This window comes from Equus caballus, chromosome 19 (assembly GCF_041296265.1).
Source record: "Equus caballus isolate H_3958 breed thoroughbred chromosome 19, TB-T2T, whole genome shotgun sequence".
Taxonomy (NCBI): Eukaryota; Metazoa; Chordata; class Mammalia; order Perissodactyla; family Equidae; genus Equus; species Equus caballus.
The window spans coordinates 17,985,690-18,011,331 of record NC_091702.1 but is presented as its reverse complement, the minus strand read 5'-3'; the positions used below and the strand labels follow the sequence as shown (position 1 = coordinate 18,011,331).

General features: G+C 58.9%; 3 protein-coding genes across 4 annotated transcripts; all 3 read left to right on the top strand.

Annotated features, from left to right (window-relative positions):
• The first annotated feature begins 2,905 nt into the window (after positions 1-2,905).
• Positions 2,906-6,936, top strand: LOC138918876 (ral guanine nucleotide dissociation stimulator-like). Of its 2 annotated transcripts, XM_070242447.1 has the most exons (6): positions 2,906-3,114; positions 3,521-3,631; positions 4,571-4,764; positions 5,411-5,470; positions 6,170-6,363; positions 6,628-6,936. In XM_070242447.1, the coding sequence occupies exons 1-6, from the start codon at positions 2,977-2,979 to the stop codon at positions 6,789-6,791; spliced, it is 861 nt and encodes a 286-aa protein (XP_070098548.1). In that variant the 5' UTR covers positions 2,906-2,976; the 3' UTR covers positions 6,792-6,936. The 2 variants fall into 2 exon arrangements, with proteins under 2 accessions (XP_070098548.1, XP_070098549.1); XM_070242448.1 differs by lacking the exon at positions 5,411-5,470 and having other exon boundaries at positions 2,915-3,114.
• An 8,461-nt stretch (positions 6,937-15,397) lies between these two features.
• Positions 15,398-19,413, top strand: LOC138918875 (ral guanine nucleotide dissociation stimulator-like). The gene is made up of 6 exons (XM_070242446.1): positions 15,398-15,597; positions 16,004-16,114; positions 17,053-17,246; positions 17,893-17,952; positions 18,652-18,845; positions 19,110-19,413. Exons 1-6 carry the CDS (start codon positions 15,460-15,462, stop codon positions 19,271-19,273), a joined length of 861 nt encoding a protein of 286 aa, XP_070098547.1. The 5' UTR covers positions 15,398-15,459; the 3' UTR covers positions 19,274-19,413.
• A 2,213-nt stretch (positions 19,414-21,626) lies between these two features.
• LOC138918874 (ral guanine nucleotide dissociation stimulator-like) lies at positions 21,627-25,642 on the top strand. The gene is made up of 6 exons (XM_070242444.1): positions 21,627-21,826; positions 22,233-22,343; positions 23,282-23,475; positions 24,122-24,181; positions 24,881-25,074; positions 25,339-25,642. The coding sequence occupies exons 1-6, from the start codon at positions 21,689-21,691 to the stop codon at positions 25,500-25,502; spliced, it is 861 nt and encodes a 286-aa protein (XP_070098545.1). The 5' UTR covers positions 21,627-21,688; the 3' UTR covers positions 25,503-25,642.

The following is a 25,642-nucleotide window of genomic DNA, read 5'->3' as shown; positions in this document are numbered from 1 at the left end:
AGCCTGGAACTGCTCTTGGCCTACATCGGTCTCAATATGCCCGGCTCGGAGCTGGAGCACCGCGCCCGCGTTCTTCTTTCCCGGCTGGAGCAGCCTGAGCACACTGATGCCAAGACTGAGGGTGAGGAGGACTCGGGTGTGTGACGTGGGCGTGTGCAGAGGGGATGGCGCTGCGCCCCCCGGAGCAGAGTGTCCAGAGGCTGGGGTTCGGCTGGGAGCAAGGGGCGGGCTCAGATCACTCTTGCCAGGGACTCGAGTCTGGGAAGACTTTCGGGGGCGTGGTGCTTGGACTGAGACTGCTGGATTGGCGGCAGAGGGTCCCTTTCTTTGGAATGACTTGGGCGGGCAGTCATGTTGGTGGCGTTTTCTCTTCTTCCATCTCCAGCTGCAGCTCCACCGAAAGACGCGGAAGACCCTGAAGATCCGGCACCGTCTCTCCCTCTCGGGCCCAGCCCAGCTCAGAGCCGCACAGGCATCTTGCGAGCCACAGCCGGCTCAAGACCTTCAGCAAGCACTGGCAGCATCCCAGCCACTACCCTCAGCTCCTGAGCTGCAGCCCCAGAGAATCCTCGCCTTCCCCTAGCCATGGCGTGGGTTTTAAAGTTTTGTTTTTGGTTTTTCTTTACTTAACCTTTCCCTGTATTTTATCTCGTCAGTTCAATAAAGTTTAGTTCTTGGGTTCTTTTCAATTGTTCGCTGAAGTGGCGTGAAGCAGACTCACAACGTCACACCAACGTCATCCGCATCTAGTACCCGCCCATTTTTGTCCAAGAGAAACCCTGTCCCTGGGAAGCAGTCAGTCTCCCTTCCTCCCACCGCAAGTCCTTGGTAGCCACTGAGTTTCCTTCTGTCGGACTCCGTGCGTTTCCCTCCTCCGGAGTTTGCATGGAAGTGCCAGCCTTCCAGAGGTGGCCTCCTGTGCCTGGCTGGGTCTGGTCTGAGGTGAGTGACTCCGGATGTTTGAAATTGAGATAGCGGTTTTCATTAAGAAGAAAAATCCCCCGGAGATCAAAGATTCTGTCTCAAAGAGGATGCCCCGCTATTCCCTCTTTTCACTTCCTGGGGATGGGGACCCATTGGAGGTGTGACACCAGAGCTGGAAACAGCGAGGGAAATGTCGGGGCCAGGGAGACCCCTTTCAAATCTTTCGCTTTCCTGGATGGGCCCTGGTAACGTTTTCAAAATGTGCAAATTTCAAAAATATTCTCATCGCATATGAAACACTGGCGTTTATAAGAAGCGTATCGTGGAGTAAAATATATTCCCCAAAGTTTTAACGTTTGAGATAGATAATTAATGTTAATTTGGTAAAAGAATGACTTAAAGATGAGTCATAAGAAACGATGCCCTCGTTCTACCAAGAAACAACTGCCCAGAACAAGGGGTGGCCAGCTTTTCAGAGCTCTTCATTGAGCTCTGGTGCGGGGGCGTGTGTGTGTGTGTGTTTGTGTGTGAGGGCGGTGTGGGTGTGTGGGTGTGTGAGGGTGTGGTGCGGGAAGGAGCCTGGGGCTGTTCCTTCCTGGTACCTGATGCCCCACAGTGGGCTGTGAGTAGTCACACCTATCCCCTTGCGCGTTCTCAGGGACCACTGACCACATCCAAATCTCAGTAGTGACACGGCATCGCTTTGCCGTCCTCTGTGGAATCGCTCCAGTCAGTCCACACTCAAGAGGAGGGGATTACAGCAGGAGGTCTAGACCAGGAAGTCCTGATCCCAGGTGGCCAGTGACGGGAGAAGGAGAAGACCCCAGAACTTCAATGCCTTGCCCAGAATCCCAGATGAGGAAGAAGGCGGAGCCAGGGAGGAAGCCAGCTCTGCGTCCTCAAGGCTGGGGCTCTGGCTGCACACAGGCATTCCCAGGGGCCTCTGGAGAAGGCTGTGTTGGTGGAAGTGCATACAGATCTGGAGATGGCATGGGGGTGAGGGGGAGTATTCGGCAGTGTACACGGGCATTTGGTCAGTTCTTGTTTGAGGAGGAGCCCAGGTCCGGGGCACCCTGGATTGTAGCCCTGCCCACATCACACCCACGGTGGAGGCAGTGGCGGCCACTTTTCTGCTGAGCTCAGGCCTATGCAGTCCTGAATTGAATCTCTCACTGGAACATTGGGAAACTGAGGCCCCTAGAGGGGTAGGGAATGGCCCTCGACAGGGTGAGTCCAATGGGTAAGTGTGTGTTCTGACCTTCTAGGGCAAGACTGGGACCCCACGCGGAGGCTTGGCTTCTGAAATTAGGAACCCTGAGACCTTGAGAAGCTCTTGCCAATCCCTCCCTTTTGTGGGAGCTGTTTTCTTCTTGGCCTCCACAACCTGAGCACACAACACGCGGACGCACACAAACACACACACACACGCGCATGCACACACACACAAACACACACACACACACACACACATTGACCTTGGATGCAAGGATGGACTCTAGGCTGGGATCCGAAGAGAAGCAGACACAGGGCAAGTGGCAAGAGGAAGAAACACGAGGTGGGAGGCATTGCCTGCAAGTGACACCCGCCTGCAGTTTGAGAGGTATCGTCCTCTAAGGTAGGACACACGCCAGAGGACATGTCTAGCAAGTCCACGCTCCGGTCCTCCCCAGTGTGCAGACAGGAGGCCGACAGGCCCTGAGAGACACAACGGCTTATGCAGGATCCAGAAGAGGTAAGGAAGAGGACTTGTTTCTGCGTCAGTCTCAAAGCTGGGACCTCGGCCGCACCCAGACCCTCTAGGGAGCCTGTGAGACGGGTGTGTTGGTGTTCCTGGGTACGCCTACGACGTCGCATGGAGAAGGGGGGTGAGCAAGGCCATGGCCAGAGGACTGTTTGCATGGGTGGTATCTGAGGGGGGCACTCAGGTAAGGGCACTGCAGGAAATGAGGTCACTTCCTTGACAACAGACCCCAACAGACTTGGAACCCCCGCAACTAGGCAGCCACGTGCGCAAAGCCAGCTCACTTGGCTGGAGACTCTTGATAGAGAAACATGTTCTCCTGCTTTCTCCCGCCTGACCAGGGCTCTGGTTCCCAGAAAGCCCGCAGGGAGAACCTTTGGAGACGTTGTGGACGCTGGCTCAGCTCCCACGCCCCCCACCGCTGGACCTTTGGCAGGAGGTCCTCTCAGGTAACATGAGGAAGCCTAGAGCAGCCCAATCGAGGCCAGACCAGCTCCCCGAGCCCTCCCAGGGCAGCCCTCATCCCGTCCTCATGAGTGTGGGGGCCAGAGGGACGTGTGGGCAGGATCTGCCCTTGGCCGCAGAAGGTTGGTGGGCTGGCAATAACCTGCTTTTCCCGTCACGTTCCCAAGGCAGGACAGGGCTGGCAGGACTGAAAGGGGACCCCTAAGCTGCCTCCTCATTCCAGGCCCTCAGGCTGCCGTGTGTTTCCCTCCTCGGTGGAGGTCTGTGTGGACCGTGGGGCGGGGCATGTGTGTCCAGAGTGGAGAGAGTCACAGAGGTGTGAGAGCCAGCAAAGACAGCCAGTCGGGTCTCTGAGGCTTGCCGCCTGGCTGCCGGGCACTGTCTTTCCAGAGCGTCACTCAGGAGACGGGCCAGCAGCTGAGCCACGACGCCCTCGACTCCACCACCCTGCAGGAAGGGAAGGTGCCCCACGCTGCCAAGCGAGGCCAGGGCCGGCTCAGGGTGAGTGCAGGTGCTGGGGAGACCCAAGCCCCAGGGCCCCAAGACAGCACTGAGGACCCCCAGGTCTTCGAAGGCCCTGAGACAGCCCCGGGGCTCCTGCCTGGAGCCCTGCTCCCAAAGGAATCTGAATCCCCATCTCTTCCCCCGACCTTGCCCTGCGGGCCCAGCCCCCGTCTTGGCCAGAGGAGACGGCCCTGTCCACAGAGGTGTAGCAGAGCAGAGACATTTCTAGCCCATCAGCTCACGGGCGTTCAAGAGTCCTTTTGCGTTCTGTAGAGATTTTCCTGTTTGAACTCCCATCCTCACGTGTCCATGTGGCCTGGCAATCCTTCCCCACCTTCTCCCAGTCGGACGCAGCATCCTGATGGATAGGCATGCTTTTTGCCCAACAGGACATGGGGCTCACAGGGTTCTTTCTGGTCCTCTGCCTTTGCTGTCCAGAGGAACACGTCCACGTGGCCTCTCGAGGTCAGGGCGTCGGGCCTCAGCAGGCTGCCCAACTTTCCAGAAGGGAGACCCATTAGCCCAGTGACTCAGCCCTTCACTGAACCCGCACCTTCTGTTGCCATTTCCACAGCACCGCCCTGATCACCCTGCCTGTCCTCCCGTCCTCATCCCTCCCAGCCCACGAAAAGCCTCTGTGTTCTCCTGTCTCGAATGGGCAGTTGGTCAGCCACCCCAGGGTTGATGCTCTTCATCCAGGGAGGGGCTGTCACTCCTCTGCCAGCACAAAGACCTAGGAGACCAAGAGGTTTAATCCTTCTCCACCTCACATCCTACTTGGAATCCCGAGAATTCTTCCCTGCCCTGGGCAATGATGCCCACTTCCGGCCACAAGTCACCGCGGGCTTGGGCATTCGGTGCGACCTCCAGTCCCCGGCACTCCTGGGGCCCGCGGTGCGGCCTCTGATGGCAAGCGGCCCCTCTGTCTGACCCCAGGCTGAAAATCCATCCCCAGCGAAGAGCAAAGCGTCCCGCCTGGTGTGGACCGTCCAGGCTGGAAGGCGGCAGAAGCGAGTGGAGCACCTGGTGCCCGCCTTCCTGGAGGGCGACACCGCCTACGTCCACAGCTTCCTGTGCACGTATAGAGGTTTTGCCACCACACGACAGGTGCTGGAGCTTCTGTTTCAAAGGTGCGTGCCGTGCCCCTCCGCAGCACTGTGGGCATTCAGCCACCTACTAGCTGTGAGGCTGGGGATGTCACGGCACCTCCCCGAGCCTCGGTTTGCTCCTTGCAAGGCGGGCTGAAGAGAGGATCAGCCTCCAGGGGAGATTGTAGGGACTCAGGCAGGTGCTGCCTGCAAAGGCTTCTCGAGAAGCCTAACCCTCTGGGAGGGTCGACTGGAGCGGAGGGGCTGTGGTTGTGCTCATTGAGGATATTCCTCTTGCCTAAGGCGAAGCCTCCGCCTCGTCCCTCAGCGTGCCCGTGGCCTTCACTGAGTTGTTGTCTTCCCTTTGGAAAAGGAGATGGCAGAGCTCTTCTAGGTCTCTGACCTGGGTGAAGCCAGAGCAGCGATCCCTGGGCTGAGCCGAGGCCCCCGACCCACTCAAGCAGGAGTGAGGGGCCGGTTGGAGCTCCTTCCTTCATTACGCACACACAGAGGTCCCCACTAGGTGCAGAAAGTTTTCTAGGCACTGACCAGAATCCCGTGCGCAGAGCAGGCGACAGCCATGCCCTCCAGGGCTCCATTCTCCTTGGGAGTGAGACAGCGCCGCTAGGCTTCTCACGCAGGCCTGATCCACAGTCCAGTCCATGCGACGTCCTCCTGTGTCTTCTAGATACGGTTGTGTCCTTGCCTATGGCGATGAGGACGGCGGACCCCTAGACCAACTCAAAAAGTGAGTGGGCTTTGGAATCCCTAGGAGGGCGCCCAGCGTCCACACTTGGAGGGCAGTTGCCTGCAGCGTCCCGCTCACTCATCTGCTAGAAGCTCCCCAGCGGGTGCTCAGCTCCTGCTCAGGGGGCTCAGGGAGTGCTCCGGGGCCACATATGCCCCTCCCTGGTCGAGATACGGGGCAGGGGAGCATGACCCTCATGGGACACCTGGTGAATCAGGCAGCACTTGGCCCAGGAGGGAAAGTTGGAGGCAAGAGGAGGGCCCTGGGAAGCATGGGCGGGAGACAATGTCCGTTGTTCCCTCACTGGTCAGATGTTCTGGGAGCACCTCCTGTGTGCCAGGGAGGGCAATGAAAAGAGGAGACTGCACCGCTCGCTGCCCTCACGCAGCTGACGTTCCAGTGGGCAGTGGGCGGAGAGATGCTCCAAGCAGTGTGTCAGGCTTCCCTGAGGCCTAGGAGAGGTGACGCCACCACGGCACAGGGCTCCCCCTTCCAAAGGCGTTTTCCTAGCCCCTCCTTGGTGCCCTGGCCTAGCTCTGCCAAGACTGCCAGATTGGAGGTGGCCGCCAAGTAGGACTGGCCCCTGGACAGCCAGGAGCGGGAGGCCCAGGAGCCCAGGCCCGCACAGGGATGCCCGGGAGGCCAGCGTGCAAGGAAAGGACCCTTCTCTGACTCTGCTGCCCACCTGTCCGTCCTCAGGGCCATCTCCTTCATTCTGGGCGCCTGGCTCCGATGGTACCCTGAGGATTTTATCCAGCCCCCAGATGTTCCCAGCCTGGAACTGCTCTTGGCCTACATCGGTCTCAATATGCCCGGCTCGGAGCTGGAGCACCGCGCCCGCGTTCTTCTTTCCCGGCTGGAGCAGCCTGAGCACACTGATGCCAAGACTGAGGGTGAGGAGGACTCGGGTGTGTGACGTGGGCGTGTGCAGAGGGGATGGCGCTGCGCCCCCCGGAGCAGAGTGTCCAGAGGCTGGGGTTCGGCTGGGAGCAAGGGGCGGGCTCAGATCACTCTTGCCAGGGACTCGAGTCTGGGAAGACTTTCGGGGGCGTGGTGCTTGGACTGAGACTGCTGGATTGGCGGCAGAGGGTCCCTTTCTTTGGAATGACTTGGGCGGGCAGTCATGTTGGTGGCGTTTTCTCTTCTTCCATCTCCAGCTGCAGCTCCACCGAAAGACGCGGAAGACCCTGAAGATCCGGCACCGTCTCTCCCTCTCGGGCCCAGCCCAGCTCAGAGCCGCACAGGCATCTTGCGAGCCACAGCCGGCTCAAGACCTTCAGCAAGCACTGGCAGCATCCCAGCCACTACCCTCAGCTCCTGAGCTGCAGCCCCAGAGAATCCTCGCCTTCCCCTAGCCATGGCGTGGGTTTTAAAGTTTTGTTGTTGGTTTTTCTTTACTTAACCTTTCCCTGTATTTTATCTCGTCAGTTCAATAAAGTTTAGTTCTTGGGTTCTTTTCAATTGTTCGCTGAAGTGGCGTGAAGCAGACTCACAACGTCACACCAACGTCATCCGCATCTAGTACCCGCCCATTTTTGTCCAAGAGAAACCCTGTCCCTGGGAAGCAGTCAGTCTCCCTTCCTCCCACCGCAAGTCCTTGGTAGCCACTGAGTTTCCTTCTGTCGGACTCCGTGCGTTTCCCTCCTCCGGAGTTTGCATGGAAGTGCCAGCCTTCCAGAGGTGGCCTCCTGTGCCTGGCTGGGTCTGGTCTGAGGTGAGTGACTCCGGATGTTTGAAATTGAGATAGCGGTTTTCATTAAGAAGAAAAATCCCCCGGAGATCAAAGATTCTGTCTCAAAGAGGATGCCCCGCTATTCCCTCTTTTCACTTCCTGGGGATGGGGACCCATTGGAGGTGTGACACCAGAGCTGGAAACAGCGAGGGAAATGTCGGGGCCAGGGAGACCCCTTTCAAATCTTTCGCTTTCCTGGATGGGCCCTGGTAACGTTTTCAAAATGTGCAAATTTCAAAAATATTCTCATCGCATATGAAACACTGGCGTTTATAAGAAGCGTATCGTGGAGTAAAATATATTCCCCAAAGTTTTAACGTTTGAGATAGATAATTAATGTTAATTTGGTAAAAGAATGACTTAAAGATGAGTCATAAGAAACGATGCCCTCGTTCTACCAAGAAACAACTGCCCAGAACAAGGGGTGGCCAGCTTTTCAGAGCTCTTCATTGAGCTCTGGTGCGGGGGCGTGTGTGTGTGTGTGTTTGTGTGTGAGGGCGGTGTGGGTGTGTGGGTGTGTGAGGGTGTGGTGCGGGAAGGAGCCTGGGGCTGTTCCTTCCTGGTACCTGATGCCCCACAGTGGGCTGTGAGTAGTCACACCTATCCCCTTGCGCGTTCTCAGGGACCACTGACCACATCCAAATCTCAGTAGTGACACGGCATCGCTTTGCCGTCCTCTGTGGAATCGCTCCAGTCAGTCCACACTCAAGAGGAGGGGATTACAGCAGGAGGTCTAGACCAGGAAGTCCTGATCCCAGGTGGCCAGTGACGGGAGAAGGAGAAGACCCCAGAACTTCAATGCCTTGCCCAGAATCCCAGATGAGGAAGAAGGCGGAGCCAGGGAGGAAGCCAGCTCTGCGTCCTCAAGGCTGGGGCTCTGGCTGCACACAGGCATTCCCAGGGGCCTCTGGAGAAGGCTGTGTTGGTGGAAGTGCATACAGATCTGGAGATGGCATGGGGGTGAGGGGGAGTATTCGGCAGTGTACACGGGCATTTGGTCAGTTCTTGTTTGAGGAGGAGCCCAGGTCCGGGGCACCCTGGATTGTAGCCCTGCCCACATCACACCCACGGTGGAGGCAGTGGCGGCCACTTTTCTGCTGAGCTCAGGCCTATGCAGTCCTGAATTGAATCTCTCACTGGAACATTGGGAAACTGAGGCCCCTAGAGGGGTAGGGAATGGCCCTCGACAGGGTGAGTCCAATGGGTAAGTGTGTGTTCTGACCTTCTAGGGCAAGACTGGGACCCCACGCGGAGGCTTGGCTTCTGAAATTAGGAACCCTGAGACCTTGAGAAGCTCTTGCCAATCCCTCCCTTTTGTGGGAGCTGTTTTCTTCTTGGCCTCCACAACCTGAGCACACAACACGCGGACGCACACAAACACACACACACACGCGCATGCACACACACACAAACACACACACACACACACACACATTGACCTTGGATGCAAGGATGGACTCTAGGCTGGGATCCGAAGAGAAGCAGACACAGGGCAAGTGGCAAGAGGAAGAAACACGAGGTGGGAGGCATTGCCTGCAAGTGACACCCGCCTGCAGTTTGAGAGGTATCGTCCTCTAAGGTAGGACACACGCCAGAGGACATGTCTAGCAAGTCCACGCTCCGGTCCTCCCCAGTGTGCAGACAGGAGGCCGACAGGCCCTGAGAGACACAACGGCTTATGCAGGATCCAGAAGAGGTAAGGAAGAGGACTTGTTTCTGCGTCAGTCTCAAAGCTGGGACCTCGGCCGCACCCAGACCCTCTAGGGAGCCTGTGAGACGGGTGTGTTGGTGTTCCTGGGTACGCCTACGACGTCGCATGGAGAAGGGGGGTGAGCAAGGCCATGGCCAGAGGACTGTTTGCATGGGTGGTATCTGAGGGGGGCACTCAGGTAAGGGCACTGCAGGAAATGAGGTCACTTCCTTGACAACAGACCCCAACAGACTTGGAACCCCCGCAACTAGGCAGCCACGTGCGCAAAGCCAGCTCACTTGGCTGGAGACTCTTGATAGAGAAACATGTTCTCCTGCTTTCTCCCGCCTGACCAGGGCTCTGGTTCCCAGAAAGCCCGGAGGGAGAACCTTTGGAGACGTTGTGGACGCTGGCTCAGCTCCCACGCCCCCCACCGCTGGACCTTTGGCAGGAGGTCCTCTCAGGTAACATGAGGAAGCCTAGAGGAGCCCAATCGAGGCCAGACCAGCTCCCCGAGCCCTCCCAGGGCAGCCCTCATCCCGTCCTCGTGAGTGTGGGGGCCAGAGGGACGTGTGGGCAGGATCTGCCCTTGGCCGCAGAAGGTTGGTGGGCTGGCAATAACCTGCTTTTCCCGTCACGTTCCCAAGGCAGGACAGGGCTGGCAGGACTGAAAGGGGACCCCTAAGCTGCCTCCTCATTCCAGGCCCTCAGGCTGCCGTGTGTTTCCCTCCTCGGTGGAGGTCTGTGTGGACCGTGGGGCGGGGCATGTGTGTCCAGAGTGGAGAGAGTCACAGAGGTGTGAGAGCCAGCAAAGACAGCCAGTCGGGTCTCTGAGGCTTGCCGCCTGGCTGCCGGGCACTGTCTTTCCAGAGCGTCACTCAGGAGACGGGCCAGCAGCTGAACCACGACGCCCTCGACTCCACCACCCTGCAGGAAGGGAAGGTGCCCCACGCTGCCAAGCGAGGCCAGGGCCGGCTCAGGGTGAGTGCAGGTGCTGGGGAGACCCAAGCCCCAGGGCCCCAAGACAGCACTGAGGACCCCAGGTCTTCGAAGGCCCTGAGACAGCCCCGGGGCTCCTGCCTGGAGCCCTGCTCCCAAAGGAATCTGAATCCCCATCTCTTCCCCCGACCTTGCCCTGCGGGCCCAGCCCCCGTCTTGGCCAGAGGAGACGGCCCTGTCCACAGAGGTGTAGCAGAGCAGAGACATTTCTAGCCCATCAGCTCACGGGCGTTCAAGAGTCCTTTTGCGTTCTGTAGAGATTTTCCTGTTTGAACTCCCATCCTCACGTGTCCATGTGGCCTGGCAATCCTTCCCCACCTTCTCCCAGTCGGACGCAGCATCCTGATGGATAGGCATGCTTTTTGCCCAACAGGACATGGGGCTCACAGGGTTCTTTCTGGTCCTCTGCCTTTGCTGTCCAGAGGAACACGTCCACGTGGCCTCTCGAGGTCAGGGCGTCGGGCCTCAGCAGGCTGCCCAACTTTCCAGAAGGGAGACCCATTAGCCCAGTGACTCAGCCCTTCACTGAACCCGCACCTTCTGTTGCCATTTCCACAGCACCGCCCTGATCACCCTGCCTGTCCTCCCGTCCTCATCCCTCCCAGCCCACGAAAAGCCTCTGTGTTCTCCTGTCTCGAATGGGCAGTTGGTCAGCCACCCCAGGGTTGATGCTCTTCATCCAGGGAGGGGCTGTCACTCCTCTGCCAGCACAAAGACCTAGGAGACCAAGAGGTTTAATCCTTCTCCACCTCACATCCTACTTGGAATCCCGAGAATTCTTCCCTGCCCTGGGCAATGATGCCCACTTCCGGCCACAAGTCACCGCGGGCTTGGGCATTCGGTGCGACCTCCAGTCCCCGGCACTCCTGGGGCCCGCGGTGCGGCCTCTGATGGCAAGCGGCCCCTCTGTCTGACCCCAGGCTGAAAATCCATCCCCAGCGAAGAGCAAAGCGTCCCGCCTGGTGTGGACCGTCCAGGCTGGAAGGCGGCAGAAGCGAGTGGAGCACCTGGTGCCCGCCTTCCTGGAGGGCGACACCGCCTACGTCCACAGCTTCCTGTGCACGTATAGAGGTTTTGCCACCACACGACAGGTGCTGGAGCTTCTGTTTCAAAGGTGCGTGCCGTGCCCCTCCGCAGCACTGTGGGCATTCAGCCACCTACTAGCTGTGAGGCTGGGGATGTCACGGCACCTCCCCGAGCCTCGGTTTGCTCCTTGCAAGGCGGGCTGAAGAGAGGATCAGCCTCCAGGGGAGATTGTAGGGACTCAGGCAGGTGCTGCCTGCAAAGGCTTCTCGAGAAGCCTAACCCTCTGGGAGGGTCGACTGGAGCGGAGGGGCTGTGGTTGTGCTCATTGAGGATATTCCTCTTGCCTAAGGCGAAGCCTCCGCCTCGTCCCTCAGCGTGCCCGTGGCCTTCACTGAGTTGTTGTCTTCCCTTTGGAAAAGGAGATGGCAGAGCTCTTCTAGGTCTCTGACCTGGGTGAAGCCAGAGCAGCGATCCCTGGGCTGAGCCGAGGCCCCCGACCCACTCAAGCAGGAGTGAGGGGCCGGTTGGAGCTCCTTCCTTCATCACGCACACACAGAGGTCCCCACTAGGTGCAGAAAGTTTTCTAGGCACTGACCAGAATCCCGTGCGCAGAGCAGGCGACAGCCATGCCCTCCAGGGCTCCATTCTCCTTGGGAGTGAGACAGCGCCGCTAGGCTTCTCACGCAGGCCTGATCCACAGTCCAGTCCATGCGACGTCCTCCTGTGTCTTCTAGATACGGTTGTGTCCTTGCCTATGGCGATGAGGACGGCGGACCCCTAGACCAACTCAAAAAGTGAGTGGGCTTTGGAATCCCCAGGAGGGCGCCCAGCGTCCACACTTGGAGGGCAGTTGCCTGCAGCGTCCCGCTCACTCATCTGCTAGAAGCTCCCCAGCGGGTGCTCAGCTCCTGCTCAGGGGGCTCAGGGAGTGCTCCGGGGCCACATAAGCCCCTCCCTGGTCGAGATACGGGGCAGGGGAGCATGACCCTCATGGGACACCTGGTGAATCAGGCAGCACTTGGCCCAGGAGGGAAAGTTGGAGGCAAGAGGAGGGCCCTGGGAAGCATGGGCGGGAGACAATGTCCGTTGTTCCCTCACTGGTCAGATGTTCTGGGAGCACCTCCTGTGTGCCAGGGAGGGCAATGAAAAGAGGAGACTGCACCGCTCGCTGCCCTCACGCAGCTGACGTTCCAGTGGGCAGTGGGCGGAGAGATGCTCCAAGCAGTGTGTCAGGCTTCCCTGAGGCCTAGGAGAGGTGACGCCACCACGGCACAGGGCTCCCCCTTCCAAAGGCGTTTTCCTAGCCCCTCCTTGGTGCCCTGGCCTAGCTCTGCCAAGACTGCCAGATTGGAGGTGGCCGCCAAGTAGGACTGGCCCCTGGACAGCCAGGAGCGGGAGGCCCAGGAGCCCAGGCCCGCACAGGGATGCCCGGGAGGCCAGCGTGCAAGGAAAGGACCCTTCTCTGACTCTGCTGCCCACCTGTCCGTCCTCAGGGCCATCTCCTTCATTCTGGGCGCCTGGCTCCGATGGTACCCTGAGGATTTTATCCAGCCCCCAGATGTTCCCAGCCTGGAACTGCTCTTGGCCTACATCGGTCTCAATATGCCCGGCTCGGAGCTGGAGCACCGCGCCCGCGTTCTTCTTTCCCGGCTGGAGCAGCCTGAGCACACTGATGCCAAGACTGAGGGTGAGGAGGACTCGGGTGTGTGACGTGGGCGTGTGCAGAGGGGATGGCGCTGCGCCCCCCGGAGCAGAGTGTCCAGAGGCTGGGGTTCGGCTGGGAGCAAGGGGCGGGCTCAGATCACTCTTGCCAGGGACTCGAGTCTGGGAAGACTTTCGGGGGCGTGGTGCTTGGACTGAGACTGCTGGATTGGCGGCAGAGGGTCCCTTTCTTTGGAATGACTCGGGCGGGCAGTCATGTTGGTGGCGTTTTCTCTTCTTCCATCTCCAGCTGCAGCTCCACCGAAAGATGCGGAAGACCCTGAAGATCCGGCACCGTCTCTCCCTCTCGGGCCCAGCCCAGCTCAGAGCCGCACAGGCATCTTGCGAGCCACAGCCGGCTCAAGACCTTCAGCAAGCACTGGCAGCATCCCAGCCACTACCCTCAGCTCCTGAGCTGCAGCCCCAGAGAATCCTCGCCTTCCCCTAGCCATGGCGTGGGTTTTAAAGTTTTGTTGTTGGTTTTTCTTTACTTAACCTTTCCCTGTATTTTATCTCGTCAGTTCAATAAAGTTTAGTTCTTGGGTTCTTTTCAATTGTTCGCTGAAGTGGCGTGAAGCAGACTCACAACGTCACACCAACGTCATCCGCATCTAGTACCCGCCCATTTTTGTCCAAGAGAAACCCTGTCCCTGGGAAGCAGTCAGTCTCCCTTCCTCCCACCGCAAGTCCTTGGTAGCCACTGAGTTTCCTTCTGTCGGACTCCGTGCGTTTCCCTCCTCCGGAGTTTGCATGGAAGTGCCAGCCTTCCAGAGGTGGCCTCCTGTGCCTGGCTGGGTCTGGTCTGAGGTGAGTGACTCCGGATGTTTGAAATTGAGATAGCGGTTTTCATTAAGAAGAAAAATCCCCCGGAGATCAAAGATTCTGTCTCAAAGAGGATGCCCCGCTATTCCCTCTTTTCACTTCCTGGGGATGGGGACCCATTGGAGGTGTGACACCAGAGCTGGAAACAGCGAGGGAAATGTCGGGGCCAGGGAGACCCCTTTCAAATCTTTCGCTTTCCTGGATGGGCCCTGGTAACGTTTTCAAAATGTGCAAATTTCAAAAATATTCTCATCGCATATGAAACACTGGCGTTTATAAGAAGCGTATCGTGGAGTAAAATATATTCCCCAAAGTTTTAACGTTTGAGATAGATAATTAATGTTAATTTGGTAAAAGAATGACTTAAAGATGAGTCATAAGAAACGATGCCCTCGTTCTACCAAGAAACAACTGCCCAGAACAAGGGGTGGCCAGCTTTTCAGAGCTCTTCATTGAGCTCTGGTGCGGGGGCGTGTGTGTGTGTGTGTTTGTGTGTGAGGGCGGTGTGGGTGTGTGGGTGTGTGAGGGTGTGGTGCGGGAAGGAGCCTGGGGCTGTTCCTTCCTGGTACCTGATGCCCCACAGTGGGCTGTGAGTAGTCACACCTATCCCCTTGCGCGTTCTCAGGGACCACTGACCACATCCAAATCTCAGTAGTGACACGGCATCGCTTTGCCGTCCTCTGTGGAATCGCTCCAGTCAGTCCACACTCAAGAGGAGGGGATTACAGCAGGAGGTCTAGACCAGGAAGTCCTGATCCCAGGTGGCCAGTGACGGGAGAAGGAGAAGACCCCAGAACTTCAATGCCTTGCCCAGAATCCCAGATGAGGAAGAAGGCGGAGCCAGGGAGGAAGCCAGCTCTGCGTCCTCAAGGCTGGGGCTCTGGCTGCACACAGGCATTCCCAGGGGCCTCTGGAGAAGGCTGTGTTGGTGGAAGTGCATACAGATCTGGAGATGGCATGGGGGTGAGGGGGAGTATTCGGCAGTGTACACGGGCATTTGGTCAGTTCTTGTTTGAGGAGGAGCCCAGGTCCGGGGCACCCTGGATTGTAGCCCTGCCCACATCACACCCACGGTGGAGGCAGTGGCGGCCACTTTTCTGCTGAGCTCAGGCCTATGCAGTCCTGAATTGAATCTCTCACTGGAACATTGGGAAACTGAGGCCCCTAGAGGGGTAGGGAATGGCCCTCGACAGGGTGAGTCCAATGGGTAAGTGTGTGTTCTGACCTTCTAGGGCAAGACTGGGACCCCACGCGGAGGCTTGGCTTCTGAAATTAGGAACCCTGAGACCTTGAGAAGCTCTTGCCAATCCCTCCCTTTTGTGGGAGCTGTTTTCTTCTTGGCCTCCACAACCTGAGCACACAACACGCGGACGCACACAAACACACACACACACGCGCATGCACACACACACAAACACACACACACACACACACACATTGACCTTGGATGCAAGGATGGACTCTAGGCTGGGATCCGAAGAGAAGCAGACACAGGGCAAGTGGCAAGAGGAAGAAACACGAGGTGGGAGGCATTGCCTGCAAGTGACACCCGCCTGCAGTTTGAGAGGTATCGTCCTCTAAGGTAGGACACACGCCAGAGGACATGTCTAGCAAGTCCACGCTCCGGTCCTCCCCAGTGTGCAGACAGGAGGCCGACAGGCCCTGAGAGACACAACGGCTTATGCAGGATCCAGAAGAGGTAAGGAAGAGGACTTGTTTCTGCGTCAGTCTCAAAGCTGGGACCTCGGCCGCACCCAGACCCTCTAGGGAGCCTGTGAGACGGGTGTGTTGGTGTTCCTGGGTACGCCTACGACGTCGCATGGAGAAGGGGGGTGAGCAAGGCCATGGCCAGAGGACTGTTTGCATGGGTGGTATCTGAGGGGGGCACTCAGGTAAGGGCACTGCAGGAAATGAGGTCACTTCCTTGACAACAGACCCCAACAGACTTGGAACCCCCGCAACTAGGCAGCCACGTGCGCAAAGCCAGCTCACTTGGCTGGAGACTCTTGATAGAGAAACATGTTCTCCTGCTTTCTCCCGCCTGACCAGGGCTCTGGTTCCCAGAAAGCCCGCAGGGAGAACCTTTGGAGACGTTGTGGACGCTGGCTCAGCTCCCACGCCCCCCACCGCTGGACCTTTGGCAGGAGGTCCTCTCAGGTAACATGAGGAAGCCTAGAGGAGCCCAATCGAGGCCAGACCAGCTCCCCGAGCCCTCCCAGGGCAGCCCTCATCCCGTCCTCGTGAGTGTGGGGGCCAGAGGGACGTGTGGGCAGGATCTGCCCTTGGCCGCAGAAGGTTGGTGGGCTGGCAATAACCTGCTTTTCCCGTCACGTTCCCAAGCCAGGACAGGGCTGGCAGGACTGAAAGGGGACCCCTAAGCTGCCTCCTCATTCCAGGCCCTCAGGCTGCCGTGTGTTTCCCTCCTCGGTGGAGGTCTGTGTGGACCGTGGGGCGGGGCATGTGTGTCCAGAGTGGAGAGAGTCACAGAGGTGTGAGAGCCAGCAAAGACAGCCAGTCGGGTCTCTGAGGCTTGCCGCCTGGCTGCCGGGCACTGTCTTTCCAGAGCGTCACTCAGGAGACGGGCCAGCAGCTGAGCCACGACGCCCTCGACTCCACCACCCTGCAGGAAGGGAAGGTGCCCCACGCTGCCAAGCGAGGCCAGGGCCGGCTCAGGGTGAGTGCAGGTGCTGGGGAGACCCAAGCCCCAGGGCCCCAAGACAGCACTGAGGACCCCAGGTCTTCGAAGGCCCTGAGACAGCCCCGGGGCTCCTGCCTGGAGCCCTGCTCCCAAAGGAATCTGAATCCCCATCTCTTCCCCCGACCTTGCCCTGCGGGCCCAGCCCCCGTCTTGGCCAGAGGAGACGGCCCTGTCCACAGAGGTGTAGCAGAGCAGAGACATTTCTAGCCCATCAGCTCACGGGCGTTCAAGAGTCCTTTTGCGTTCTGTAGAGATTTTCCTGTTTGAACTCCCATCCTCACGTGTCCATGTGGCCTGGCAATCCTTCCCCACCTTCTCCCAGTCGGACGCAGCATCCTGATGGATAGGCATGCTTTTTGCCCAACAGGACATGGGGCTCACAGGGTTCTTTCTGGTCCTCTGCCTTTGCTGTCCAGAGGAACACGTCCACGTGGCCTCTCGAGGTCAGGGCGTCGGGCCTCAGCAGGCTGCCCAACTTTCCAGAAGGGAGACCCATTAGCCCAGTGACTCAGCCCTTCACTGAACCCGCACCTTCTGTTGCCATTTCCACAGCACCGCCCTGATCACCCTGCCTGTCCTCCCGTCCTCATCCCTCCCAGCCCACGAAAAGCCTCTGTGTTCTCCTGTCTCGAATGGGCAGTTGGTCAGCCACCCCAGGGTTGATGCTCTTCATCCAGGGAGGGGCTGTCACTCCTCTGCCAGCACAAAGACCTAGGAGACCAAGAGGTTTAATCCTTCTCCACCTCACATCCTACTTGGAATCCCGAGAATTCTTCCCTGCCCTGGGCAATGATGCCCACTTCCGGCCACAAGTCACCGCGGGCTTGGGCATTCGGTGCGACCTCCAGTCCCCGGCACTCCTGGGGCCCGCGGTGCGGCCTCTGATGGCAAGCGGCCCCTCTGTCTGACCCCAGGCTGAAAATCCATCCCCAGCGAAGAGCAAAGCGTCCCGCCTGGTGTGGACCGTCCAGGCTGGAAGGCGGCAGAAGCGAGTGGAGCACCTGGTGCCCGCCTTCCTGGAGGGCGACACCGCCTACGTCCACAGCTTCCTGTGCACGTATAGAGGTTTTGCCACCACACGACAGGTGCTGGAGCTTCTGTTTCAAAGGTGCGTGCCGTGCCCCTCCGCAGCACTGTGGGCATTCAGCCACCTACTAGCTGTGAGGCTGGGGATGTCACGGCACCTCCCCGAGCCTCGGTTTGCTCCTTGCAAGGCGGGCTGAAGAGAGGATCAGCCTCCAGGGGAGATTGTAGGGACTCAGGCAGGTGCTGCCTGCAAAGGCTTCTCGAGAAGCCTAACCCTCTGGGAGGGTCGACTGGAGCGGAGGGGCTGTGGTTGTGCTCATTGAGGATATTCCTCTTGCCTAAGGCGAAGCCTCCGCCTCGTCCCTCAGCGTGCCCGTGGCCTTCACTGAGTTGTTGTCTTCCCTTTGGAAAAGGAGATGGCAGAGCTCTTCTAGGTCTCTGACCTGGGTGAAGCCAGAGCAGCGATCCCTGGGCTGAGCCGAGGCCCCCGACCCACTCAAGCAGGAGTGAGGGGCCGGTTGGAGCTCCTTCCTTCATCACGCACACACAGAGGTCCCCACTAGGTGCAGAAAGTTTTCTAGGCACTGACCAGAATCCCGTGCGCAGAGCAGGCGACAGCCATGCCCTCCAGGGCTCCATTCTCCTTGGGAGTGAGACAGCGCCGCTAGGCTTCTCACGCAGGCCTGATCCACAGTCCAGTCCATGCGACGTCCTCCTGTGTCTTCTAGATACGGTTGTGTCCTTGCCTATGGCGATGAGGACGGCGGACCCCTAGACCAACTCAAAAAGTGAGTGGGCTTTGGAATCCCCAGGAGGGCGCCCAGCGTCCACACTTGGAGGGCAGTTGCCTGCAGCGTCCCGCTCACTCATCTGCTAGAAGCTCCCCAGCGGGTGCTCAGCTCCTGCTCAGGGGGCTCAGGGAGTGCTCCGGGGCCACATAAGCCCCTCCCTGGTCGAGATACGGGGCAGGGGAGCATGACCCTCATGGGACACCTGGTGAATCAGGCAGCACTTGGCCCAGGAGGGAAAGTTGGAGGCAAGAGGAGGGCCCTGGGAAGCATGGGCGGGAGACAATGTCCGTTGTTCCCTCACTGGTCAGATGTTCTGGGAGCACCTCCTGTGTGCCAGGGAGGGCAATGAAAAGAGGAGACTGCACCGCTCGCTGCCCTCACGCAGCTGACGTTCCAGTGGGCAGTGGGCGGAGAGATGCTCCAAGCAGTGTGTCAGGCTTCCCTGAGGCCTAGGAGAGGTGACGCCACCACGGCACAGGGCTCCCCCTTCCAAAGGCGTTTTCCTAGCCCCTCCTTGGTGCCCTGGCCTAGCTCTGCCAAGACTGCCAGATTGGAGGTGGCCGCCAAGTAGGACTGGCCCCTGGACAGCCAGGAGCGGGAGGCCCAGGAGCCCAGGCCCGCACAGGGATGCCCGGGAGGCCAGCGTGCAAGGAAAGGACCCTTCTCTGACTCTGCTGCCCACCTGTCCGTCCTCAGGGCCATCTCCTTCATTCTGGGCGCCTGGCTCCGATGGTACCCTGAGGATTTTATCCAGCCCCCAGATGTTCCCAGCCTGGAACTGCTCTTGGCCTACATCGGTCTCAATATGCCCGGCTCGGAGCTGGAGCACCGCGCCCGCGTTCTTCTTTCCCGGCTGGAGCAGCCTGAGCACACTGATGCCAAGACTGAGGGTGAGGAGGACTCGGGTGTGTGACGTGGGCGTGTGCAGAGGGGATGGCGCTGCGCCCCCCGGAGCAGAGTGTCCAGAGGCTGGGGTTCGGCTGGAAGCAAGGGGCGGGCTCAGATCACTCTTGCCAGGGACTCGAGTCTGGGAAGACTTTCGGGGGCGTGGTGCTTGGACTGAGACTGCTGGATTGGCGGCAGAGGGTCCCTTTCTTTGGAATGACTCGGGCGGGCAGTCATGTTGGTGGCGTTTTCTCTTCTTCCATCTCCAGCTGCAGCTCCACCGAAAGACGCGGAAGACCCTGAAGATCCGGCACCGTCTCTCCCTCTCGGGCCCAGCCCAGCTCAGAGCCGCACAGGCATCTTGCGAGCCACAGCCGGCTCAAGACCTTCAGCAAGCACTGGCAGCATCCCAGCCACTACCCTCAGCTCCTGAGCTACAGCCCCAGAGAATCCTCGCCTTCCCCTAGCCATGGCGTGGGTTTTAAAGTTTTGTTGTTGGTTTTTCTTTACTTAACCTTTCCCTGTATTTTATCTCGTCAGTTCAATAAAGTTTAGTTCTTGGGTTCTTTTCAATTGTTCGCTGAAGTGGCGTGAAGCAGACTCACAACGTCACACCAACGTCATCCGCATCTAGTGCCCGCCCATTTTTGTCCAAGAGAAACCCTGTCCCTGGGAAGCAGTCAGTCTCCCTTCCTCCCACCGCAAGTCCCTGGTAGCCACTGAGTTTCCTTCTGTCGGACTCCGTGCGTTTCCCTCCTCCGGAGTTTGCATGGAAGTGCCAGCCTTCCAGAGGTGGCCTCCTGTGCCTGGCTGGGTCTGGTCTGAGGTGAGTGACTCCGGATGTTTGAAATTGAGATAGCGGTTTTCATTAAGAAGAAAAATCCCCCGGAGATCAAAGATTCCTAACCCCGCTATTCCCTCTTTTCACTTCCTGGGGATGGGGACCCATTGGAGGTGTGACACCAGAGCTGGAAACAGCGAGGGAAATGTCGGGGCCAGGGAGACCCCTTTCAAATCTTTCGCTTTCCTGGATGGGCCCTGGTAACGTTTTCAAAATGTGCAAATTTCAAAAATATTCTCATCGCATATGAAACACTGGCGTTTATAAGAAGCGTATCGTGGAGTAAAATATATTCCCCAAAGTTTTAACGTTTGAGATAGATAATTAATGTTAATTTGGTAAAAGAATGACTTAAAGATGAGTCATAAGAAACGATGCCCTCGTTCTACCAAGAAACAACTGCCCAGAACAAGGGGTGGCCAGCTTTTCAGAGCTCTTCATTGAGCTCTGGTGCGGGGGCGTGTGTGTGTGTGTGTTTGTGTGTGAGGGCGGTGTGGGTGTGTGGGTGTGTGAGGGTGTGGTGCGGGAAGGAGCCTGGGGCTGTTCCTTCCTGGTACCTGATGCCCCACAGTGGGCTGTGAGTAGTCACACCTATCCCCTTGCGCGTTCTCAGGGACCACTGACCACATCCAAATCTCAGTAGTGACACGGCATCGCTTTGCCGTCCTCTGTGGAATCGCTCCAGTCAGTCCACACTCAAGAGGAGGGGATTACAGCAGGAGGTCTAGACCAGGAAGTCCTGATCCCAGGTGGCCAGTGACGGGAGAAGGAGAAGACCCCAGAACTTCAATGCCTTGCCCAGAATCCCAGATGAGGAAGAAGGCGGAGCCAGGGAGGAAGCCAGCTCTGCGTCCTCAAGGCTGGGGCTCTGGCTGCACACAGGCATTCCCAGGGGCCTCTGGAGAAGGCTGTGTTGGTGGAAGTGCATACAGATCTGGAGATGGCATGGGGGTGAGGGGGAGTATTCGGCAGTGTACACGGGCATTTGGTCAGTTCTTGTTTGAGGAGGAGCCCAGGTCCGGGGCACCCTGGATTGTAGCCCTGCCCACATCACACCCACGGTGGAGGCAGTGGCGGCCACTTTTCTGCTGAGCTCAGGCCTATGCAGTCCTGAATTGAATCTCTCACTGGAACATTGGGAAACTGAGGCCCCTAGAGGGGTAGGGAATGGCCCTCGACAGGGTGAGTCCAATGGGTAAGTGTGTGTTCTGACCTTCTAGGGCAAGACTGGGACCCCACGCGGAGGCTTGGCTTCTGAAATTAGGAACCATGAGACCTTGAGAAGCTCTTGCCAATCCCTCCCTTTTGTGGGAGCTGTTTTCTTCTTGGCCTCCACAACCTGAGCACACAACACGCGGACGCACACAAACACACACACACACGCGCATGCACACACACACAAACACACACACACACACACACACATTGACCTTGGATGCAAGGATGGACTCTAGGCTGGGATCCGAAGAGAAGCAGACACAGGGCAAGTGGCAAGAGGAAGAAACACGAGGTGGGAGGCATTGCCTGCAAGTGACACCCGCCTGCAGTTTGAGAGGTATCGTCCTCTAAGGTAGGACACACGCCAGAGGACATGTCTAGCAAGTCCACGCTCCGGTCCTCCCCAGTGTGCAGACAGGAGGCCGACAGGCCCTGAGAGACACAACGGCTTATGCAGGATCCAGAAGAGGTAAGGAAGAGGACTTGTTTCTGCGTCAGTCTCAAAGCTGGGACCTCGGCCGCACCCAGACCCTCTAGGGAGCCTGTGAGACGGGTGTGTTGGTGTTCCTGGGTACGCCTACGACGTCGCATGGAGAAGGGGGGTGAGCAAGGCCATGGCCAGAGGACTGTTTGCATGGGTGGTATCTGAGGGGGGCACTCAGGTAAGGGCACTGCAGGAAATGAGGTCACTTCCTTGACAACAGACCCCAACAGACTTGGAACCCCCGCAACTAGGCAGCCACGTGCGCAAAGCCAGCTCACTTGGCTGGAGACTCTTGATAGAGAAACATGTTCTCCTGCTTTCTCCCGCCTGACCAGGGCTCTGGTTCCCAGAAAGCCCGCAGGGAGAACCTTTGGAGACGTTGTGGACGCTGGCTCAGCTCCCACGCCCCCCACCGCTGGACCTTTGGCAGGAGGTCCTCTCAGGTAACATGAGGAAGCCTAGAGGAGCCCAATCGAGGCCAGACCAGCTCCCCGAGCCCTCCCAGGGCAGCCCTCATCCCGTCCTCGTGAGTGTGGGGGCCAGAGGGACGTGTGGGCAGGATCTGCCCTTGGCCGCAGAAGGTTGGTGGGCTGGCAATAACCTGCTTTTCCCGTCACGTTCCCAAGCCAGGACAGGGCTGGCAGGACTGAAAGGGGACCCCTAAGCTGCCTCCTCATTCCAGGCCCTCAGGCTGCCGTGTGTTTCCCTCCTCGGTGGAGGTCTGTGTGGACCGTGGGGCGGGGCATGTGTGTCCAGAGTGGAGAGAGTCACAGAGGTGTGAGAGCCAGCAAAGACAGCCAGTCGGGTCTCTGAGGCTTGCCGCCTGGCTGCCGGGCACTGTCTTTCCAGAGCGTCACTCAGGAGACGGGCCAGCAGCTGAGCCACGACGCCCTCGACTCCACCACCCTGCAGGAAGGGAAGGTGCCCCACGCTGCCAAGCGAGGCCAGGGCCGGCTCAGGGTGAGTGCAGGTGCTGGGGAGACCCAAGCCCCAGGGCCCCAAGACAGCACTGAGGACCCCAGGTCTTCGAAGGCCCTGAGACAGCCCCGGGGCTCCTGCCTGGAGCCCTGCTCCCAAAGGAATCTGAATCCCCATCTCTTCCCCCGACCTTGCCCTGCGGGCCCAGCCCCCGTCTTGGCCAGAGGAGACGGCCCTGTCCACAGAGGTGTAGCAGAGCAGAGACATTTCTAGCCCATCAGCTCACGGGCGTTCAAGAGTCCTTTTGCGTTCTGTAGAGATTTTCCTGTTTGAACTCCCATCCTCACGTGTCCATGTGGCCTGGCAATCCTTCCCCACCTTCTCCCAGTCGGACGCAGCATCCTGATGGATAGGCATGCTTTTTGCCCAACAGGACATGGGGCTCACAGGGTTCTTTCTGGTCCTCTGCCTTTGCTGTCCAGAGGAACACGTCCACGTGGCCTCTCGAGGTCAGGGCGTCGGGCCTCAGCAGGCTGCCCAACTTTCCAGAAGGGAGACCCATTAGCCCAGTGACTCAGCCCTTCACTGAACCCGCACCTTCTGTTGCCATTTCCACAGCACCGCCCTGATCACCCTGCCTGTCCTCCCGTCCTCATCCCTCCCAGCCCACGAAAAGCCTCTGTGTTCTCCTGTCTCGAATGGGCAGTTGGTCAGCCACCCCAGGGTTGATGCTCTTCATCCAGGGAGGGGCTGTCACTCCTCTGCCAGCACAAAGACCTAGGAGACCAAGAGGTTTAATCCTTCTCCACCTCACATCCTACTTGGAATCCCGAGAATTCTTCCCTGCCCTGGGCAATGATGCCCACTTCCGGCCACAAGTCACCGCGGGCTTGGGCATTCGGTGCGACCTCCAGTCCCCGGCACTCCTGGGGCCCGCGGTGCGGCCTCTGATGGCAAGCGGCCCCTCTGTCTGACCCCAGGCTGAAAATCCATCCCCAGCGAAGAGCAAAGCGTCCCGCCTGGTGTGGACCGTCCAGGCTGGAAGGCGGCAGAAGCGAGTGGAGCACCTGGTGCCCGCCTTCCTGGAGGGCGACACCGCCTACGTCCACAGCTTCCTGTGCACGTATAGAGGTTTTGCCACCACACGACAGGTGCTGGAGCTTCTGTTTCAAAGGTGCGTGCCGTGCCCCTCCGCAGCACTGTGGGCATTCAGCCACCTACTAGCTGTGAGGCTGGGGATGTCACGGCACCTCCCCGAGCCTCGGTTTGCTCCTTGCAAGGCGGGCTGAAGAGAGGATCAGCCTCCAGGGGAGATTGTAGGGACTCAGGCAGGTGCTGCCTGCAAAGGCTTCTCGAGAAGCCTAACCCTCTGGGAGGGTCGACTGGAGCGGAGGGGCTGTGGTTGTGCTCATTGAGGATATTCCTCTTGCCTAAGGCGAAGCCTCCGCCTCGTCCCTCAGCGTGCCCGTGGCCTTCACTGAGTTGTTGTCTTCCCTTTGGAAAAGGAGATGGCAGAGCTCTTCTAGGTCTCTGACCTGGGTGAAGCCAGAGAAGCGATCCCTGGGCTGAGCCGAGGCCCCCGACCCACTCAAGCAGGAGTGAGGGGCCGGTTGGAGCTCCTTCCTTCATCACGCACACACAGAGGTCCCCACTAGGTGCAGAAAGTTTTCTAGGCACTGACCAGAATCCCGTGCGCAGAGCAGGCGACAGCCATGCCCTCCAGGGCTCCATTCTCCTTGGGAGTGAGACAGCGCCGCTAGGCTTCTCACGCAGGCCTGATCCACAGTCCAGTCCATGCGACGTCCTCCTGTGTCTTCTAGATACGGTTGTGTCCTTGCCTATGGCGATGAGGACGGCGGACCCCTAGACCAACTCAAAAAGTGAGTGGGCTTTGGAATCCCCAGGAGGGCGCCCAGCGTCCACACTTGGAGGGCAGTTGCCTGCAGCGTCCCGCTCACTCATCTGCTAGAAGCTCCCCAGCGGGTGCTCAGCTCCTGCTCAGGGGGCTCAGGGAGTGCTCCGGGGCCACATAAGCCCCTCCCTGGTCGAGATACGGGGCAGGGGAGCATGACCCTCATGGGACACCTGGTGAATCAGGCAGCACTTGGCCCAGGAGGGAAAGTTGGAGGCAAGAGGAGGGCCCTGGGAAGCATGGGCGGGAGACAATGTCCGTTGTTCCCTCACTGGTCAGATGTTCTGGGAGCACCTCCTGTGTGCCAGGGAGGGCAATGAAAAGAGGAGACTGCACCGCTCGCTGCCCTCACGCAGCTGACGTTCCAGTGGGCAGTGGGCGGAGAGATGCTCCAAGCAGTGTGTCAGGCTTCCCTGAGGCCTAGGAGAGGTGACGCCACCACGGCACAGGGCTCCCCCTTCCAAAGGCGTTTTCCTAGCCCCTCCTTGGTGCCCTGGCCTAGCTCTGCCAAGACTGCCAGATTGGAGGTGGCCGCCAAGTAGGACTGGCCCCTGGACAGCCAGGAGCGGGAGGCCCAGGAGCCCAGGCCCGCACAGGGATGCCCGGGAGGCCAGCGTGCAAGGAAAGGACCCTTCTCTGACTCTGCTGCCCACCTGTCCGTCCTCAGGGCCATCTCCTTCATTCTGGGCGCCTGGCTCCGATGGTACCCTGAGGATTTTATCCAGCCCCCAGATGTTCCCAGCCTGGAACTGCTCTTGGCCTACATCGGTCTCAATATGCCCGGCTCGGAGCTGGAGCACCGCGCCCGCGTTCTTCTTTCCCGGCTGGAGCAGCCTGAGCACACTGATGCCAAGACTGAGGGTGAGGAGGACTCGGGTGTGTGACGTGGGCGTGTGCAGAGGGGATGGCGCTGCGCCCCCCGGAGCAGAGTGTCCAGAGGCTGGGGTTCGGCTGGAAGCAAGGGGCGGGCTCAGATCACTCTTGCCAGGGACTCGAGTCTGGGAAGACTTTCGGGGGCGTGGTGCTTGGACTGAGACTGCTGGATTGGCGGCAGAGGGTCCCTTTCTTTGGAATGACTCGGGCGGGCAGTCATGTTGGTGGCGTTTTCTCTTCTTCCATCTCCAGCTGCAGCTCCACCGAAAGACGCGGAAGACCCTGAAGATCCGGCACCGTCTCTCCCTCTCGGGCCCAGCCCAGCTCAGAGCCGCACAGGCATCTTGCGAGCCACAGCCGGCTCAAGACCTTCAGCAAGCACTGGCAGCATCCCAGCCACTACCCTCAGCTCCTGAGCTACAGCCCCAGAGAATCCTCGCCTTCCCCTAGCCATGGCGTGGGTTTTAAAGTTTTGTTGTTGGTTTTTCTTTACTTAACCTTTCCCTGTATTTTATCTCGTCAGTTCAATAAAGTTTAGTTCTTGGGTTCTTTTCAA

Coding starts and splice junctions, on each gene's coding strand:
- LOC138918874 (XM_070242444.1), top strand. CDS start 21,689: ATGTTCTCCTGCTTTCTCCCGCCTGACCAGGGCTCTGGTTCCCAGAAA. Junction 21,827..22,232: donor TTGGCAGGAGGTCCTCTCAG/GTAACATGAGGA, acceptor CTGTCTTTCCAG/AGCGTCACTCAGGAGACGGG. Junction 23,476..24,121: donor CTGGAGCTTCTGTTTCAAAG/GTGCGTGCCGTG, acceptor TGTGTCTTCTAG/ATACGGTTGTGTCCTTGCCT.
- LOC138918875 (XM_070242446.1), top strand. CDS start 15,460: ATGTTCTCCTGCTTTCTCCCGCCTGACCAGGGCTCTGGTTCCCAGAAA. Junction 17,247..17,892: donor CTGGAGCTTCTGTTTCAAAG/GTGCGTGCCGTG, acceptor TGTGTCTTCTAG/ATACGGTTGTGTCCTTGCCT. Junction 17,953..18,651: donor CCCCTAGACCAACTCAAAAA/GTGAGTGGGCTT, acceptor GTCCGTCCTCAG/GGCCATCTCCTTCATTCTGG.
- LOC138918876 (XM_070242447.1), top strand. CDS start 2,977: ATGTTCTCCTGCTTTCTCCCGCCTGACCAGGGCTCTGGTTCCCAGAAA. Junction 3,115..3,520: donor TTGGCAGGAGGTCCTCTCAG/GTAACATGAGGA, acceptor CTGTCTTTCCAG/AGCGTCACTCAGGAGACGGG. Junction 3,632..4,570: donor GAGGCCAGGGCCGGCTCAGG/GTGAGTGCAGGT, acceptor GTCTGACCCCAG/GCTGAAAATCCATCCCCAGC.